At 40.9% G+C, this 19,738-nt stretch overlaps 1 protein-coding gene across 9 annotated transcripts in view; it reads left to right on the top strand.

The window, feature by feature from the left end:
- The window catches only part of oxr1a (oxidation resistance 1a), a 188,321-nt gene that overhangs the window by 131,428 nt on the left and 37,155 nt on the right, over positions 1–19,738 (top strand). For 5 of the 9 annotated variants that reach the window (XM_086037172.1, XM_086037171.1, XM_086037169.1 and 2 more), the window contains 3 exons: positions 1,505–1,587; positions 15,409–15,516; positions 18,190–18,303. In XM_086037172.1, the coding sequence (XP_085893298.1) occupies positions 1,505–1,587; positions 15,409–15,516; positions 18,190–18,303 (305 nt within the window). The remainder of the gene's footprint in view (positions 1–1,504; positions 1,588–15,408; positions 15,517–18,189; positions 18,304–19,738) is intronic. The other 4 variants (XM_086037177.1, XM_086037178.1, XM_086037170.1 and 1 more) reach the window with 3 other exon arrangements.

The raw sequence follows: 19,738 nt of genomic DNA, 5'->3' as shown, positions 1-19,738 counted from the left end.
CAGATTGACAAGTGAAGTCAGCCCTGAGTGGAAATGCTTTTAAATCCAGGTTAAAAGTTGCTTTTTTTCTCATACCTTTGATTAGTAAGTAAGTTGATAAGTTTGTTGTCAATGTACATTCAAGTCATTTTAAGATACTTTTATTTTCTCTGCTTCGCTTTTGACTGTTGTTAACTATTGTGTTTGTAAATACTTGTAGCTGTGTCCTGTGTGTATGAAATGTGCTATATAAACAAAACTGCCTTGCTTTGCCTTCAAATAATGCGAACGGATCGATGGATTTCTGGGTGCGCGATCAAAGTGCACTCGTGCAGTCTGCTCTTGAGTGACAGCTGCCAACAGACAGACAGCGTGGCGGGTATACTCACACATTACTGCACATGCATACATACAAGTACTTCAACAGATGAGGGCAGAATGAGATGGTGTCCTTTTCACAGTTATTTTACAACTTGAATCAACTCATTAGAAAATGTTTAGTTTTAGTAATGCTCATAGCAGGACGTATGGCCTGCTGGGAATGTCCGACAGAAACTCGTGTCAGGAGAAGTGTCAACTACCACCTCCAGCATAATTTGACCACATCCCCGCACATATAAGCAATTTAGTCTACAATTAAGCAAAATGTTCCTATTTTTTCTTAGGACCAAGACTTTTATTCCATTTTGTTCATCTCTGTTCTTCTCTCTTTCATGTAATGCCTCAGTATTCCATCCACCCTCTTGCCTCCAATGCTGTTCCTCCACCCAACCCCTTCTTGTTCGATTCTTCACTTTTGCATGTCAACATTCACACTACCGGTATATTTCCCCACCCATTCACATCGCTATATGCAGGCGTAATTTCCAATCACTGTTATCTTTATTTTCCATTAAAGTTGCCCGCAACTACTCACTATTCAGTGTCATTTGTCTCTTCCCATCACATTTTGCTGGTGTCTCTCCCTAAATCCCTAAACAACAACACAACCAAAACAACCGATTATATCGCCGCCCTCCCTCATGTGCCACTATTGCACAGTCCTTCTCTTCAAATTCGTCTTGACTAATCTCACTTCCCAACGTGTTCCTCTCCTGTAAGTCCTCTCGGCTTCACATCCAGAGCGTCACTCTGTTGGAGATCAGCCTGGTCTCCGCCGTGAGAGGCAATAACGGGAAGCAGGCAAGGTGAACTGCTTTCAACAGCTGTCATTGCTCTGAATGGTGATCTAGGAGGAGGAAAAAGAGAGAGTGGCAGAGGAGGACACCGTGAGAGAGCATGTAAGAGCAGGAGTGTAGAAGCAGAGCGGGAAGCAAAGAGAGCGAGCGAGTGAGCGAGCGAGTGAGAGAGAGAGACGGAGAGGGAAAAAGCTGTCCGACGTTCACAGCTCACATAGCTGGCTGGCTGGCTCCCTCACTGTTGACGAATGAGCTGTCTACCCACGGGGCTGGGAAACGGCAGCTTGTGACAAGCTGGAGAGAGAGGAACATGAATGTAATGCGTACCTTGCCTCGCTTGCTTACAGATACCGGCCAGAAGAAGACCCCAGAGAAGAAGGATGGGAGGCGCATGTCATTCCAGAGACCCAAAGGGACCGTCGAATATTCCGTGAGTAGCACGCGAAACAAACAAGCTCTTTATTTGTGTAATGCCGTTTGGTGGGTCTGACCATCTCCTGCTTGCATGGTGCTGCAGCCGCTCTGCGTGTGCGTCAGCTGGTGGTGATTTCTGTTGCTCTGACTAGCTGCTCTGTTTATGTCTAACCATGCTTGGTAGCTCATGACTGAGGGCAAGACGTAATTTTGTTTTTTTTGCGTGTGCAACACGTGTACCTCAGCCTCAAATTATTTGTGAGTTTTTCTGCCCACGTTTGGGGGGAAAAGCAGACCGAAAGGTTGTGGCAACTGTGTAAAACGACTTGCTGTGTGTCTACATCGTCGTCATCATCATCATCATCATCATCATATCTAAAAAGCAAGGTGATCTGTAGTTTTGTGTGTTTCTCTACATGGCTTGGAGACAGACAGGCAAAATGGTATTTGTTTTTCCATTCTCTCTGTGCCACATGTAGGCAACATTCCACCACAGAGCTAGCTGTGCTTGCGAATGACCTTCCAGCTGCATTGTCATTTTTATCGATTTAGCTGCTGTTCAGGAGAAGGCTCGTGAAGCGTTTGGGGGGATCTCTTGTTCTAGTAGCACAAACTAAACAAAGAGCTAGACTCTGCTTTGCTTGGTGTTCTTGAAATGACCCTCAAATGCAGCTGCAGTCAGACAGATTTTCCTCACCCCTCTCCGTGGCAACAGTGAGGAGTAGGATCACTGTGTCTCCGCTCATTCTGTGTCTGTCTGCTGAAGAGAGCGGAAGGGAGCCAAAGCATGGTGTGCTCCCGTTTATTTCCTCTCACTCTTCAGTCCTTATGTTCCCCTGGCTGTTTGAACAGGTTTCTTGAAATAATGGGGATCTGCTGCCTTTCTCTATCTCCAACACTACCTTCCTAAACCTGTCAGTCATTGTGGACCTGCTGATTAACAAGACCCTTGCTTACCTTGCAAAGGATTTCACAGCAGTTAGTGGCAAAAGGCACCGTGTCATGATCTTGACATGAGCAGCAACACAAAAGTATATATTGATGGTAAAACAAAAAAGGAGACATGTAATGTTCAATTTGAGATAAGAAAATGATTCCAGCCCACATCCCACCCGATTCTTGTCAGCAATCACTCTTTTCTTTTGTACGCGAACGTTCCTTCGAATTACAACCAATACTGGATGCTGATAGTGTGATGGATGGATGGATTAAGCACTGCCAATGATTGTTTCCTGCAGCCAGACATGCAGCAACGGCACCTAGGCACGAAGAGGCCGCGAGTGTCAAAAAGACACATAAACAAGACGTTGTGCCTTGCAGCCTCGCTTGCACTGTGATGGACACTTGGGAGAGTGTTTGAGGAACAGCTTTATCTTAAACTCATCTCCTGTGCCGAGGGGCCAGCTGGCTGTGTCTCCCTATTTTGCTCTCCAGCAGATGCAGTAACTTTATAATCTATCTCCGAGCTTCTACAGGAAAATGGTGGGTTTCCTCCTATGTCTCCTTATCGATGCCATCTTTCGCCCCTCCCTCACTCCCTAACTCGCACGTGGGCTTCTTTCTCTACCCCTTTTTTTCTTTTTGAGAAGTAACCTGAACAGCTACAGCACATCTGCCTAGACACTGATAACACCAGTCCATTCAGGTTGTCCACCTATTGGCTGACCTGCATCCAATTAAAAAGTGTCTGAAGTCTGTGGGAACAACAGAGACGGATGAGGAGACACAAAGATGCAGACATAAGGAAAGCAAAGAGCAGCCCTGAGGTGAGCCACTGAATGGCGGTTCTCACTCTAGCCATCATCTGCCAGACATGAAGGCCTCTCAAAGTCAAACTAAAAGAAGCTCCGAACGGACATGTATAGCATGTCACATCACCATGTTCCAAATGTATGTGCTGCAGCTTACCTGCCAATTTGTATTTCATTAGAATTAGACAGTGCCTCGCCTACCAGATAGAGACAATTACATTTTGTCACAACTCTACAACTGTTTATTTTGTGGCTGAGGTTATTGTTAAAAACTGAGAGTGAAGTAAACTTGGCCAAACATCTTTTGAGCAATACTATCGGCTAAAACTATTTTAGGCATACTTTCGTTAGTTTTTATGACGCAACCCACCCAGATTCATAAATAGATCCATAGCAACGCGCTTAACTCCTTCACTGCCAAGGACATATTTATTTGTCTTTTCACAGTCCAGTCATTCAATCCCAGCAACTTACTTAAATTTTTTTCTAATTTTTTCAAACGTTAGGGTAAAAGAGGGTCTGAAAATGTCTGGCAGTGAATGAGTTAACAACGAAAATGCAAATGTTCGGCAATCTCCCGTAATCTTCGGCGAGTAACGAAACTTGAAGGGACCGAGTCTCCAGGAAGCCATTGTGCTGCATTCTTCATAGTCCCGTTAACTGCTCTTTGCCGTTGTTATTGCGTTTTTCAGCGAAATGCCTCACCATTGTGTGGCGATGCATTGTTCACATTCAGGCCAACAGTTGTTTGAGCGGCCAAAAGATAAGAATAGGGCACGTAAATTTCGCTCTCGCAAAGCAAATGGATTTCACACTGGTGTTACAGTTCAACTGGCTTCCACGTTAACTGGCTCCCGATTCCAGCTGTGGCCGTTTGGGCAATGCCAGTTCAGTCATTTTGTTTTTCCTGTGTGCAGATTCGTCACAAGCAACACCGAAACTGTTCAACTCCATACCTGTTTAATTCTGCAATAAACACTTGAAACAAAACGTCTCGTTGACATCTCCCGACTGACTGCAACAAATTGTAAATGCAGTAAAAAATAAAAAATATAAAGGTAGAGAGCATTATTTGAACCCGTGACACAAAGGGGAACAAAGCAGCAGCACCATGACCGGAGCGAACGCTCTTCCCACTACATCATGAGCTGGCATGACTGTTAATGAATGAACATTCCACGTCCTTTGGAAAACTGTCAATCAAAGTTTTACTATAAATTCACTTGCATTTTATGATTTAATAAATATACCTTAGTTGTGCCTACTAGTACTATCACAGTGTGACAAGAAATTACACTAATTTGAAAATGTGGGACACCAACCCATTATGACGTGTGCTCTCAGTGCTAGCAGAATAAAGGGACCAAGTGAGATATCTCATCATGTGTCATTTACAGCACGGCACAACATGGAATTTCAAACAATAACGCTAGGCTAATAACCGTAGCGGCGTAGCTTATATAGCTTACCATTCTTCCAATCTGATAGTCCATCTCCAAACTTTCCTCGCCTGAGTATCTGGCTGGTACATGTATGGTACAACATACATCATGCCAACAACCTCCTCTTCCTCCAACTCTTCAAACATCTGGATCGCCCCAGATAACTTTCAAATATTGCTTTCCGAGTCGATTTCTGACTGGCTGCACATTCCATGTTGCGCACTGCCGTTGTCTTCTCGGCGTGACGTTTCACTTCCGGATTGTCGCTCGCCAGCATCTCACTTTGGAAAAACGATTACTTTGTGCAATATGCGAAATAGAAATGATTTTTTCATGCTTTATCTTTTTGTATGATGTTTAATTACTTTACTTTTTATTTACATCACACTTGAGCTTTAACCGCATTGTCCAAGTGGAAGATGGTGGTACCAAAAGTGAAATTGGAAATTGATTCAACCTAATTCTAACTCCTGTCACCGGTCACGGTCATTTTCATTCGTCACACTTCACACATCACATTGTTCTCCACACTAATGACATTGGTCTCTTTATCCACATTTTGTTTAGTTGACACTGGACAATGGGCATCCATTGTATTATTGGCCAAGCTGCCTGTCAAAGCATTCACTGTTTTCATTGAATGATTTATTGATTATAATCTTAAGTGTATACACATGTCTGCTGTTAACTAATTATCAAAACTACACATAAGTGTGTTAGAATTCTGAATATAATTCTAGCAGTTTATTGCTTTGAAAAAAAAGGCACATGAACATTCTGCCATCTTGAATTATTGCTCAGCCCTAATATAGCCACAGTTTATTCCAAATTTTGATTCCGGATTTAACCCTCCCAGACTGATTCCATCACAGCCTTTCTGCTTGTTGAATGAGCTACCTAAGCCCTTATCCATCCTGTTTTAGACGTTTCCCGCCTCAATCACACCCATTCAAATGGCCAGAATCATTATCAGGCTTCTGCAAAGTTTGGTGATGAGGTACATTTTCTATGAAAATGTTGTGCGTAACTTGAATTGTACATCAAAAGGGGTGTTCATAACTAGTGGTTCCACTGTATGGGGATTCAAAGTATTGCACGTGATGGCGACACTACAATTGTAACACAAGCAAGATGGCATTTGAAATTAAATCAGCCGCTTGTGCTGTCATTTGATTGCTCTTTCTTTTGTGTGTCTTGGCGTGTCTCTCTCTGTGCTAGTAATTTGTTCTGAGGACTATCAAAGCACAGACAGGCCTTTTAATCTGACACAAGGAGAAATCCATGAAGGAATCCCCTTGAAAAGGACACAATGTTGTGACTTATAGAGCTCTAAAATTAGATCTGCACTTGGAACAGCAAAGATGTAGTTGTGCAGAACATCATGCCATCCAGTTAGTAATGATGAAGTCACCATGACAACTGTCACGCCAACGTTTGGATTCATCCATCATAAAATTAAGAGCAATGGCTTCCTATATATGCCATTATGGGTGATTAAATTCTACATTCAACTTTATTTCCAGCTTGATTCACTGATTGTTGCTTATGGTTTTGCCCTTGCTCTCCTTGCACTGATACTTCAACATAATGTTCCTACTAAGATGCCAACAGAGTCTTAAATAGAACCATTAATCTTTGGTTTACTAGCCAAATGCCATTTTTGAATCCATCATCTTAACCTTTCCGCAAGGTAACCATTAGTTAGGTGCTAGTCATTTTGAAGATGGCCATAACCTTTCTCTGGAAGGATAGATGGCACCCTACCAGGAACCTTAATTATTCATTTGAATGGTTAACAATGTGAATTATTGATCAAGAGTTTGCCTGGGAGAAAAAATGGCTAAATCGACCACAGAAATTGTTTAACGCAAAATGTTCTGCCTCAAAACTATAATTAATCATTTTTATACCATACCATACCAATTACCCGAGTTATCAAAGGAATGATCAACAAAATAATCTATTCTAAAAAGATTCATTAGTGACAGCTCTAATCCAGATTATAAAACTGTAGGATCCTTGTGTCATTAGATGCTTTAATTATGATGGTGCTTTTCTCTTTTTAATTTACGCCTCTCTCTCATTCCTTTGTCACTATGTCAATAACTGATCTTTATCAATGGGTCACATGTGCATGTCCCATGTCCTCTCATACTTAATTGGGTGAAAGATGACTACAGTTACAGTACAATCAATTGCCCGATCTTTAAATTTCTTTGGAGTCCCATCAGTGTCATATCAACTTGGATTTGAAGCATGAAGCCACTTTGGTTCCAAGATCCCAAGCCTTTATTTGTATAGTCATGGATAAATTGAAATGTTACAATTTCCCCCGCAACCAGCAAAGGCCCTCCACCCTCTTCAATGCAGGCACCAAATGTGCCCCACTTACTGGTTCTATCCATATTGACTTTGCTGGACACCAGTTAGTTTCAGTATTTATTGACTGAGCTTCTGTCATAAGAGCTGTTTCATACAGGGACCAGCAACTGCCTTATGTAGATTACTGCTTTTGTGCAGAAATAAACAGCTGTTCCTCGTATACTGTAATTGAGATGAGAGTTTAAGTATGTGACCTTGTATTAAGTAACGTTAAACCAAATAGCGCAAAATGTAAGGGTTGTAAATGACTGTAAAGATGTCGATTAGTTCGGTGCTGTTCAGCAATAAAGCTGTGATGCTAAATGAAATAAATATTTCAAGGATACGAGAGTAGCAAATGGCATCAAGGGAGAATCAAATCAATGCTATGTCCAAGATGTCTCTATGAAAGGCTCGGACGCTGCAGGTGCCGTACTCATTAACTCTTTTGGCTGCTTTACCCTAAAAAGCAGCTAAGCACCATGGACATCATGTTAATGTTCATCTGAGTAAAGTAAGTGTTATAATGGTAATTTTGTGACATGGGTGAAAGGAATTTAATATACATGTCAAATATTTGCTTATGACTTTCCAATACCACAGTGTGGCACCACACTGTCTTTGTGTTGGTTTCCGAAGACAACATAATCAAATCAATGCTAAAATCAAAAATAGAACATTTATTATGAGCTTGATTGCCTTTTAAGAATTTTTTAAAATTCCACGACATTCTAAACTTTACTTAGATAAGCACAAGCACGTATAGCTGAACGATGGATGGATTTGAAAACGAGAACTGAGTAGGCTTACTATATGTTCAAATCAACATGCAAAGCAAATAAAAGCTTGAACCATTTTGCTTGGCCTAGCATACACAACAGGAAAGCTACAGCACTCCGTGTCTTCCATAGTTAATGTTTACAAGCACATCTTAATTAAATGCATGACTCAATGCAGCTTCATAGCTTGGGGCTTATGCTTGTCTCTGCTCATCTACAATCACTATTGACAGAATTCAACCACATAGGGGAAAGTTTGCTTGTTCCAAAATAATTCACAATCATTTGACTTCAATATGAAGATAAGTCGATTAAATGTGTCACATTTGCTAGCCAGTCACTCTTTCAATTCTTTTTGTATAGTGGGAATAAAAGTCTACACACCCTTGTTCAAATGCTAGGTTTTTGTAATCAAAAAAATATAATTATAAATATAGATAAATAATTTCAAATAATTTCAAAATTTAAGAATTCCCCGATGCACTCATCCAAACCAACAAAAGAATGGCTTCATAAGAAGAAAATTACCTTCCAGACTAGACCTGAATCCAATCAAAATCAATCAGGGCTGAAAAGGGCTGTGCATAGGCGACACCATCTGACAGATTTGGAGCCTTTTTGCAGACAAACGTGGCCACATATTGCCAAATCATCATGTGCCACACAGACTCTTAGCAAAAAAGACTTGCCAGATGCTGCAACAGAGTAATAGTTTGAAGTTGTGCGTATTTATGCCTCCAGGTTATTGTGAGTTCATATATTTTTGTTTTTGTTTTTACCCTTTAAAGATTTCAGTTTGTTTTTCAATTGAGTTGTATAGGTTATTTATTTATTTAAAAATGAACGGACAGGCCAGCTGTTCCTATTCTTTCAGACGCCAGTTCAAAACCACTGTCTCATATGTTGTGAGACTTTATTATTCTTGAAGTGAGATGCAGAAAAATATTTTTTAAAAAAGAGACAAAGAAATATTTATTGCAAAACATAGATACTTATCTTGATCGATACTTAAAATGGAGCACTCTGGATCGAAATATTAATATTTTGGTATCAAACCGCCCATCTCTAGTGAAGGGGTTTGCTTGCCCCAAAGTTCTTGGGTATTTATGCCCTTGGCAGGGTCACCCCTGGCAAACAGGTCCTAGGTGAGGAACCAGATAAAGCACAGCTGAGAGTCCCCCTATGATGGTGAGAAACATTGGTCCACGATTTTCCTTGCCTGGACGCGGGTCACCGGTGCCCCCCTCAGGAGCCAGGCCTGGAGGTAGGGCTCGCTGCCGAGCACCTGGTGGCCGGGCCTGCACCCATGGGCCGCCGCCGGACAGTCCGAAGAGGGAACGTGGGTCCCCCTTTATATGGGCTCACCACCTGTGGGTGGAGCCAAAGAGATCAGGTGCCCTGTGAGCTGGGCAGCGGCAAAAGCCAGGGACCTTGGCGGACCTTGACCCGGCTACAGAAGCTGGCTCTAGGAACATGGGATGTCACTTCTCTAGCAGGGACGGAGCCCGAGCAGGTGTGCAAGGCAGAGAAGTTCCGACTAGATAAGGTCAGGCTCGCCTCCACACACAGCTTGGACTCTGGTACCGTAGCCTGGAAATCCATACACCATCTTTCACCATTCAAAACCTGTCATTGACCGACCTCATCATTTCTGATCATATTGCCATCACTCTGGACATCATTACTCCCACTACCATACAAACTCCAACACTAACCTGAAATCCCTCCCTCCTAACTCTTTCATCATCAGCTTCCCCCCTTCCACAGATTCTAGTGCTTCGGATTTCATCCATTTCTACAACACCCCCCCACCCCACCCCCACCCCCTCCTGCCTCAACTGGTTAGCCTCTGTCAAAACTGCCACAGTTTCTTTCTGCAACTCTGTCCTATGGTACACCCCGGATGGCCACAACCTCAAGTAACAATGCAGACAGCTGGAACGATTCCATAGAAAAACCCGTCTCACAGTTCATGCTCAAGCCAACAAACTCATATACTCCAACTCTTTTAACCACCACACCATTTTCTCCACATTTGCGAAACTAACCAAACCTAAGGACAGTATCACTTCCACATTCACAACAGACAAATGCAATACTTTTTTGTATCCTTTCATTCCAAACTCCAAACCATTCATAGTTCAGTTGCATCCAATGCTTCCACTTCTATCCTCTTAGAACCTGACATTGCTCCAACCACATCTCTCAGCGTTTCATCCTTCTCTTCCCTGACTCCCTCTGACACCATTAAACTCCTCTCATCTACGAAATTCTCCAGCTGCCACCTTGATCCATTTCCATCCCCTCTCCTAAAACCATATATTGCTACTCTGATAACTCTAATCTCCAACATAAATAACGCCTCCTTTTCCACTGGCTCTGTCCCACCCCTGCTCAAACTTTCCACCACCACACTCCTGAAAAAAAACTGGCCTTAATCCGGACAATTTGGATAACTTCCGACCCAGCTCCAATCTTTCGTTTCACTAAAATATACCGGAGCGCTCTTTTCATTTCTCAACTCCAACATCGTCTCCACTCCTAGCCTGGCAAGTCAGACCCACTTTCTTTCGAAGCCCGCCCCCCACGGCATGTTGATGAGATTATTTTTCTGACTAGAAGCTGCATTGAGGATGCACTTTTCTGTTTTTGAACTTTAAAACAAAGATGCGTGAAAGATAAACATTTCAGTGGATTTTTAGAAAACTATTTACTGTAGACTGTAAACTTTCAGGAGATGTTTGTTTTCATTCAACTACAAGACATGCAGCAGGAGCCTGGGAGTTCCCTGCACTTTTTGTTAGACATTTAAAACAAATTTGTTTATTTTCTAAGATCTAAAAAAGCTTTAACATGTTGTAAATCACTAAAGTTGTATAACAAACGTGCTTAAAGGCATTTAAACAAAGTCAAGTGTTGGCGTTTTTATTTTTCAAAATGTTGACACCATTTTACCCTTTTTTTCTACAAATGAATATTGACTTCAAATATCGGTTATCGGCCTCCTTGACTACTAATAGTCGGTATCTGTTCTGAAAAAAGCATATCGATCTATCACTGTGATGGATGGAATGGCCCGGCCGCTGGCGAAAGACAAATGACAGACCGGCAGAATTTACTGACGCGCCCACCTCCGTGTGTCTTCCCTCCTCCGTCTCGACATTGAAGTTGATGTGTCTCTTTGGGAAGCCCAAGACGAGATCTCAATTACTGCTTGTGAGATGGCACATGATGACACTGGTCGCCAAATTGTTATAGAATTTTTAATCAGAGATGAAGTAAACCTTTCTAGCTCTCAGATTATTATTTTATTGCACTCATTTCAAATCTGCCCTCCTTTTTTCTCTAGCACATCAGGTTTTAATAATAATAATAATATTTAATTTTGTAATATTTATGAACTATAAGTTAGGTTCAGGAACAGGTAGAATTTTAAATAATACATTTCAACGTATGGTAAATTCCATACTGCGCAAGCTATTGTAGGTCAAACTTAAAAACAGAAAATGTAAATATCTCAGAGAGACCTGATGTGCCAAAAAAAGGGAGACCATTTTTTTAATCGGCGTGAGAAATATGTTTAGGGAGGCATAAAGCTATCTCTGATTAAAATTTGCTGTTGACCACTATTATGTTCTAGCTTGTCTGCAATGGTTCCACTTTTAGTCAGCTACCTTTTTGTGAGTACTGTGTACTGTCTGTGTTTGTGCAAGAATATTTGCCTGGAAATTATCAGTCATGTCTAACTCGTACAAATTAGTGTCGCTCACATGGAAAATATTGCTTATGCACAAACTTGAGCACAATGCAAAGCACACACCCACACACACCCGCCCACACACACACACACACACACACACACACATACACGCACACGAAGACATAGTCACATGACTGTCGCACCAAAACAAATTCCCATTAACCTGTCCTATTTAGTCAATCGCTATGCCTGTCTGCTTCTCTGGGCTTCTCTTCCTTGAGCACACTTTTTTTCTCTTACGCCACATTTCTCACACAGACATGGTTGTCATCGGTATTTGGAGAGTAGAACCTTCCAGTTGGCATGTTACTGATTCAGCCACTTGCAACACTGGTCTGCTGTATGGCTCTTAACTGATAAGGTGCAAAATACACCTGGCTCACTGCAGAGTGCAGTAGCTGATCTCATTTAACCAATAGAACCATAAGGAAAACTTTACACCTTTTAATGGAGTTAAGTATGACATTTTAACCAAATGGATGTTTTAAAAACAAACGATCATTAAATAGTCATTAAATTTAACTGGCAACCTATGAGCCCTCTACAATTTTACTGCCTTATCTGAATTTGATTTAGCAATAAGTGTGATCTTGCATCACTAATCTTCCTGCTCTTTTGTTTTTTTTAACTTTGTAATCGGTATAAAACATTCATATTGCCGCTGCCCAATGAAAATTCCATACACCCACTTTAAAATGGTTTGGACTTTTGAACATAATTTATGTATATTTTTTCAATCAGCGTGAAAATCAAAACAAAACTAAAATCAAACAAATCAAAAACATATCAACAAAAGGAATTAGTAGCTCTTTGAAAAGGGTTACAGCTGAAGCACTGCTTATAATCACCACTGCCTTATTTTCATTCAGTCGAATAATCCCTGATAATGACTGATGTAAGGTATTTCACCCAAACTTGCTACATATACATTTGCGTATACAATCATACACACAATTACTGTCATACCCAAACATCTGAATCCAAAAACATACATTTCAACTTAATTTTATATATCGTCGCTGTCATGTGAAAAACGCCTATCTCCATTTTTTTTCATTCTCTTATTTTTACATGATTCATGTTTCCGCGTTACAGACATCGCATTAAAGTGAAAATTAAAAAAAGTTTCCAAAATTGGAGATAAGTGTTTTTCACAGGGCGGCACGGTGGCCGACTGGTTAGCACGTCCGCCTCACAGTTCAGAGGTCGTGGGTTCGATCCCGGCTCCGGCCTCCCTGTGTGGAGTTTGCATGTTCTCCGCGTGCCTGCGTGGGTTTTCTCCGGGTACTCCGGTTTCCTCCCACATTCCAAAAACATGCATGGTAAGTTGATTGGACTCTCTAAAATTGCCCCTAGGTGTGATTGTGAGTGCGGATGTTTGTCTTTGTGTGCCCTGCGATTGACTGGCAACCAATTCAGGGTGTCCCCCGCCTACTGCCCAAAGACAGCTGGGATAGGCTCCAGCACGCCCCCGCGACCCTTGTGAGGAGAAGCGGTATCGATAATGGATGGATGGATGTTTTTCACAGGACAGTGACGATATACACCTTAGGGCTGGCAAAGTTAAAGCATTAACTATGGACTAACATTAACTATTAATTTAAATGTTATAATGCATTAAAAAAAAATACTCCGTTAACTCAGTTTCATTTACTTCCTGTGGCAGCTGACTTCTGCTCACTTTGCAGCCAAACTTAGAGGAGAGTCACTGTCGTGAAGATGGACTTCTAAGTAATTTTACTTCAAAAAGTTGCTCGACGGCTCATAGGAGAAATTCATAATGATTTTCACACTTTGCAAAGCCAAATTCAAATACCATATAAGTTGTACGTCTTTGGTGTATCGGTCAATTGTTGTATTTTACAGGAAAAACGTATTCAAGGGTCATAGAAAGCTTTTAGAACAGTCTTTGAATCAAAATATACTTATATTTTTTTCTAGATTAATTCCAAGATATTACTCAGATATCGGTTCCAAGCTTTGTAAAAAAAAAAGTGAAAAGTTGAAAAATACGATTAATCGCAATTAATCATGAAACATTTTGCAATTAATTAGTTGAAAAAACTTGAATCGCTTGACAGCACATATATACATAGGAAACATCTAAAACATGCAGGATAGTGGCCCTCAAAGACTGAAGTTTGACACCTATGATTTAGAACAACAGATCCATTTACTGCTGAAACAATTAGTTACACTTTAGACAACCCTCCCACATTGATTTGGTATTGGAGGTGAACAATGACATAACACACTTTTTTTAAACTAACCAAATGTTGACAACAACAAGTATACCTGAAGTCAGGGCTCTCGAACTCGCAGCCCGGGGGCCTATTCCTCTCCCGCAGGATGTTGACATCAGAGTTAATGTTAGCGTAACCCCCACCTTTTTTGCTGTGCTGTTGCCATGGGCATTTTTTTTTTTTTTATCATTTACTGGCTACCATGGCTCAGGCTCATGGTACCTTTTGGCAAAATGCACTGTAATTCTGAAGTGACACCAAGTGGAAGGAAAAGATATCCTGTCACCCAGTCTCAGTCATGTGCTTTTCAAAGCCTGCTGTGGAGAGAAAGGTTGGCGATGAGAACAGCCAGTTTCGAGAAAAACAGGAGACAGAATGTTATGTTTGAACACAGGGGCTCCCCAACACTCTCACACACACACACAGACTCTATATCCAGCAGCCCCTGCATTAGAAGGTGACACTGGAGTGGATTTTCAACTTCTGTCCCAACCCACTCTCACAGCAAAAAAAATCCTGTCCCAGTCACGGACCATAGTAAAATAAATAAATAAATAAACAAAAGATCTAGTCCCATCCTGTCCTGGTAAAAACGACTCTCACTCCCGTCATGCTCTCGTTCAGAATGACTCCCACTCCAGTGCCGTTCCCATTTTGATAGTCAGCTACATAAAACAAAACAAAAAACAAAAAAAAATGCATTTTGTTAATTTATTTAACAGTTTGTCACACCCTTTCTCCTCATGGACTTTTTTTTTCCGACTGGATAATAGCGTTATCCTGTACCATCCCAATCCTGTGATTAAAGACAAATTGACTCTTGTCCTGTGGGAATCCCGTGGCATTCCTCAAAAAATGGCACCCTCTACCCCATATAAGTCGAATTTGACACCCATGCCTTAAGGTATATTGCCAGTAAATGTTGACTGATGTGTGCAAGTCAAAATCAGATGTCTACATTTTCCAGTAAATTAAAGTTTTGGTGATATTGTAAGTGGAATTTTGTTTTGTTATGGTTTTTTTTTGTTTGTTTGTTTTTTGGTTTGTTTTTTTTCAATCGGCCCACAACAATTAAATTTACTGCTAAAAAATTGCCCTGAGCTAGCTGGGCCAAGCTCCAGTTTTCAATACAGTACTGATAAACATCTTGTTTGCAACCCTAACACATTTTTCTTTGCTTAACAATTATGATTCCATATGATGGCTAGCACAAGAAAACCTCTACTGCTGTGACATGTCAGTTCAGATTTTTACCAGTAACTGTGCATTCCATGGGAAATATTCCTTTTGAGCGAGTCTAACTTACTTAAATGCCAACTCAAGATTGCAAAATAAAACAAGCCAATGTAACATCTACACGGTAATGATTGTCAAGATTGTTTCTGCCTCTGCTTTTCGTGAGCCATTTCTAATCTCTGTTTCAAACTAATGTCTGTATATCTTTACGGGAATGCCCCCAAAAAAGCATGTGTGTGATTTCCTGTCCTCTCTCTTGGTCCAGGTGGAATCTCGGGACACATTGAACAGCATTGCACTCAAGTTTGACACAACACCGAACGAGCTGGTTCAGCTGAACAAGCTGTTCTCCCGGGCAGTTGTGCCTGGCCAGGTGTGAACCGCCGTGTATGCCTTCACCATTATCTTTAGCACCATCCCTTTATCACTGTCCTGAATCAGCCTTGTGACTGCAGCCATTCACTAAATTTTCATTATGCTGTAGGATTTCTCCATGTATGCATGTCACTCGCTTTTTTCTTTATCTTATTGGTAAAATAGTAATGTTGTGGCTTTAGGGGTCATGTTACATGCTGCCCCTGTTTATCACTCCCCTTTCAATTGGGAAGGCCATAACTTTGAATTATATAATTTTGATTAATTAAAAACCAGGAATCATTCCCAGGCTAGGGACGTGGACTCGTCCATAATTTAAAAAATGTTGCGCTCTCTCGGTGAGTCACATGACTGAATCCTGCCTGCTGATTCACAGAATGATTATTTATCACTTCCTCTTACTTTACAGTCTATGCAACGCTGATTGGCTGCTAAGGATTTCATCAGTTCCTCCTAATTTGCAGCCAATCAGTGGACCTTTACGTTGTTCATTTTCTACAGGTCCGTGTTTTAGACAGTATCAATACTCGATAATTTAAAATTGCAAATCATAAAGCAACTTTGACGATGATATCGAGGCCGATGTATATCACCCACCGCTACTAGTCACTCCTGTATTGCCTGCTGTGGCAGTCCCGCCCATTGTGATTGCTCCAGTTATAGTTGATTAGTTATCGTGGATCACACAAAATCTCATATCAATCATCATTGCCAGCAGCTGAAAGACCATGCATCATTTTCTGCATCTTTAGCTTTTAGGGATGGAACGGTTCACAGAATGAACGGTATGGTTCATATCACGGTTTTGTGGTTGCGGTGTTCGGTTTGGTACAAGTTGGCTCCTAGGAAATATATTTCAGCTTTGTGTTTAGTTAAAAAAGCCAATTTTTAACTAAACTGAGAAAAGTTCATTATTTCAGTATTCACATTTTGCTCTTTTTGTATGATGGTAATTGTGGTATTTTTCTAATGTGAAATAGGTGCCTTGGTTTGTTACTCTCCTATAAAAAAAAAGCTCACATTATGAAAGAAGTCTTATATGATGCACAGAGATTGACATACAAACATAGTTATTTCTCCAACACATGATAACTGGTGCATAAAACAGCACCAGAGAGCTTGCTTTGGAGGGATCCAGACATGATATGTTGGTCTTGCTGTCTATGTTATGAGAGTAATGAAGGCACTCAAAACAGGTATCTGGTGCCTTTCGTCAGTCGCTTTAAGTTCCTGGTGCGGAGTAAATCTTCGCTGAACCGATGGTACTTAAATAAGCAGGGAAATAGTACAAAAAGAGCACCAAAGAGGAGACATTTAAGCGGTATAACCATGTGCACTGCCATCTTGGCTAGCATTAGTGCTACCTTATTCTCTACATTGCCTCATTAGTAAATGGGGGGGGGGGGAGTTGCACTTGCCTATGAACCAAACGGACGTGCAAACCGAACCGAAACTGTCGAACCAAACCGTTTGGACGTTCCAGCCCTATTGTTACACTTCCATTACATCAAACAAGTGTGTGAAATCTTAAAAGAAAGGAAGCCCCGTTCGCAGGAAGTCTGAGCTCCAACCAAGTGCTTCCCTTTCTTGTACTACAGCTGGGTTTTTTTGTTTTGTTTTTTTAAGCTGCACCTAACATTATATTTCATCCCTGAACTTTTTTTTGTGACAATTTTTTTTACAGTACTTAGACATTCAGAGCACAGTGTAAACTGAAATGGTTATTGGTTATGACTGCTAAGGCAACGAAGTGGACTGGACTAGTTAAGTTTACTTTTAGTTTCAAAAGTCCCAAAACACAACGGACATGATTTGCTCAAGGTATGTACATGCTAAAATAGGTGTAAACTTGTTTGCACAGGCAAACCGTTGTGGAAGCACAACCAGGATTGTGTTATCCAAGTGCACTAAATTGCCAAGCAGTTTATTTTTCGCATTTTGGGAGGACTACGTGCAAATAGATTAATTATGCACATGGAATGTGATTTAGCTAACCGGAAACAAATTGCAAAGGCTGATTTTGCATCTTTAAATACTGCGTTTCAAAGGCATGTGTAAACCCACCTCTGTGCGTAACCACGACAATGTTTTTTTGCTCGGTTGAACATTTTTGAAATTCTAAAAACGAAAATTATAGTGACATATTGTCTTTCAGCGATATCATTTTGAAACTTCTGAATGTCTAGGCACTGACTTGAAGTCAAGTCAACTATGACAAAACTCCTTTCAACTCTGCATTTCAATGCATCTGGTTCATCTCAGCGCACTGTAACAATTGGTTCTGGCAGTTTCTGGATGTGCCCTCCCAACTTTAAACGTAATGTTAAGCAGGATCGACACATGTGTGTAAATCCATTTGCCATGCACTTAGCATTAGTTAAACCAAACAAAACAGCAAATGAAACATCATGAACAATTAGTCCAGTTTCCTGGATTCAACGTTTGTGAATCGTCATGACCTGGAAAAGTGACATTCCAACCGTAGCTTATTTTACAACGGATTTACCGGTAAATAATTGTCATCAGGTAACACATGAAGTTAGGCTGTGTTTACGTAGGCAGATGTCTTTCCTGATCTACCCTTGGGCATGTACCGGTACTTGTGGTGTGCATGCATGTCTGCGCAAAGGCAATGTCTGTGTGTAAACACAGACATTTATTGTGTTTGCAGGTTTTGTATGTTCCTGATCCTGAGTACGTCTCCAGTGTTGGAAGCTCCCCTTCCCTCAGTCCCATCAGCCCTCTGTCCCCCACCTCCTCAGAAGCTGATTTAGAGAAGGTGACGGTATGTTGACCACAGCTCTGTTGCACAATCCCATGCATAATGGCGGTATTGGTCACCCTGAACATCGAAAATTGTATATAGTTCAAACAGTGTGGAAAAGTCATCATGAACCACTTATAGTGACCAAAATTATCGAGCTTATCAATACAATAATATAATACAATTTTATTTATATAGCGCATTTCATAACAACTAGAGCTGTAACAAAGTACATAAAACACAATTGACACCTGGAGAAGAGCCGAAAATTTCACGTCTGATCAAAAGCCAGAGAATAGAAATGTGACTTCAACCGGGTTTTAAAAATGGACAGGACATCATCTTGGACAACATCCAATGGGACGTCATTCCAAAGGGAAGGACCAGCAGTGCATGCTGCCAAATGTCGGTAAACAAGAGAACGCCCTATAAGTTGACTAGACAATAGCAAAGAATCGTGTTAACCGGAAGGCATGTGATAACATTGGAACTCAAAAGCAACACACAAACCCCTCTGTCTCCAGATTTACAACAGCCTATTCACCATCACTGATCATAAATGTCAAAAATCTGAATGATGTAATGTTCTGAAAGACAGAAAATGACAAGAGGTGCCTATAATTCCAAGGGCAAACCCATAAAACGGACCTTGTGTTTTTCAAGGACAGGATGGGCTATATGTGTAATATACAACATTGATTATTTGAAAAAAATATATTCTTCGGTTGTCCTTGCACATTGTGGAAGACTGAATATGTTCTACTTTGGCTCACACTTGGAGAACTTTCCAGTTATTTTTGTTTATTAGATGTAAAAATGATGCTGTTATTTTAAATTCCAAAAGCTCTTTGAAAGTCTTTACACAGGCATGTGACTATTGTCGTTCATCCTTGTCATTTCATTCTCAACACCTTGAATTGATCAACAAGACTTGGTTAGGACTGCACCAGCCTTTTTTACACAGGCTTCTGTGAAATTATTTTAAAAGCTTTGTGGACACTTTCTACCTTATTATGCTCAGTTTCGACTGCATAGTACCTGCTCTCCACTGAGGACTCTCTAGGGAGGCTTTCAATTGGTAGAAGCATCTACGACAATGTACTTTGTAGTACCTGGCCAGCCAGGGTTACAAACAATCCTGACGTGCTGAGCTGTTCCCGTTGGGTAATGTAAACCACGACTGGTTTCTCCTCAGTCAAGTAGATCCCTCATTGTAATCGATAACATAAACACAGACACAATGCGCTGACTATATTGCTTTAAATGATCTCTGGATGCTGTAGTGTTATACTCCAAAGTTCATTTTGTAGCAGAAATCCAGCTGCCATGCAACGATCATTTTAATGTAGTGTGCTTTAGTGTTTTGTTCATCCAGCCATCTTCTGCCTTATATCCTGTTATGGGTTAAGGGTGTGATCTGGTAACTATTCCAGCTGACTTTGGATCCTGGACTGTG

The sequence above is a fragment of the Filicampus tigris genome, chromosome 8, assembly GCF_054856515.1.
Source record: "Filicampus tigris isolate MCC_2025a chromosome 8, RoL_Ftig_1.0, whole genome shotgun sequence".
NCBI lineage: Eukaryota > Metazoa > Chordata > Actinopteri > Syngnathiformes > Syngnathidae > Filicampus > Filicampus tigris.
The sequence above is the reverse complement of the archived record's forward strand: the minus strand, read 5'-3'. Positions and strand labels throughout refer to the sequence as shown.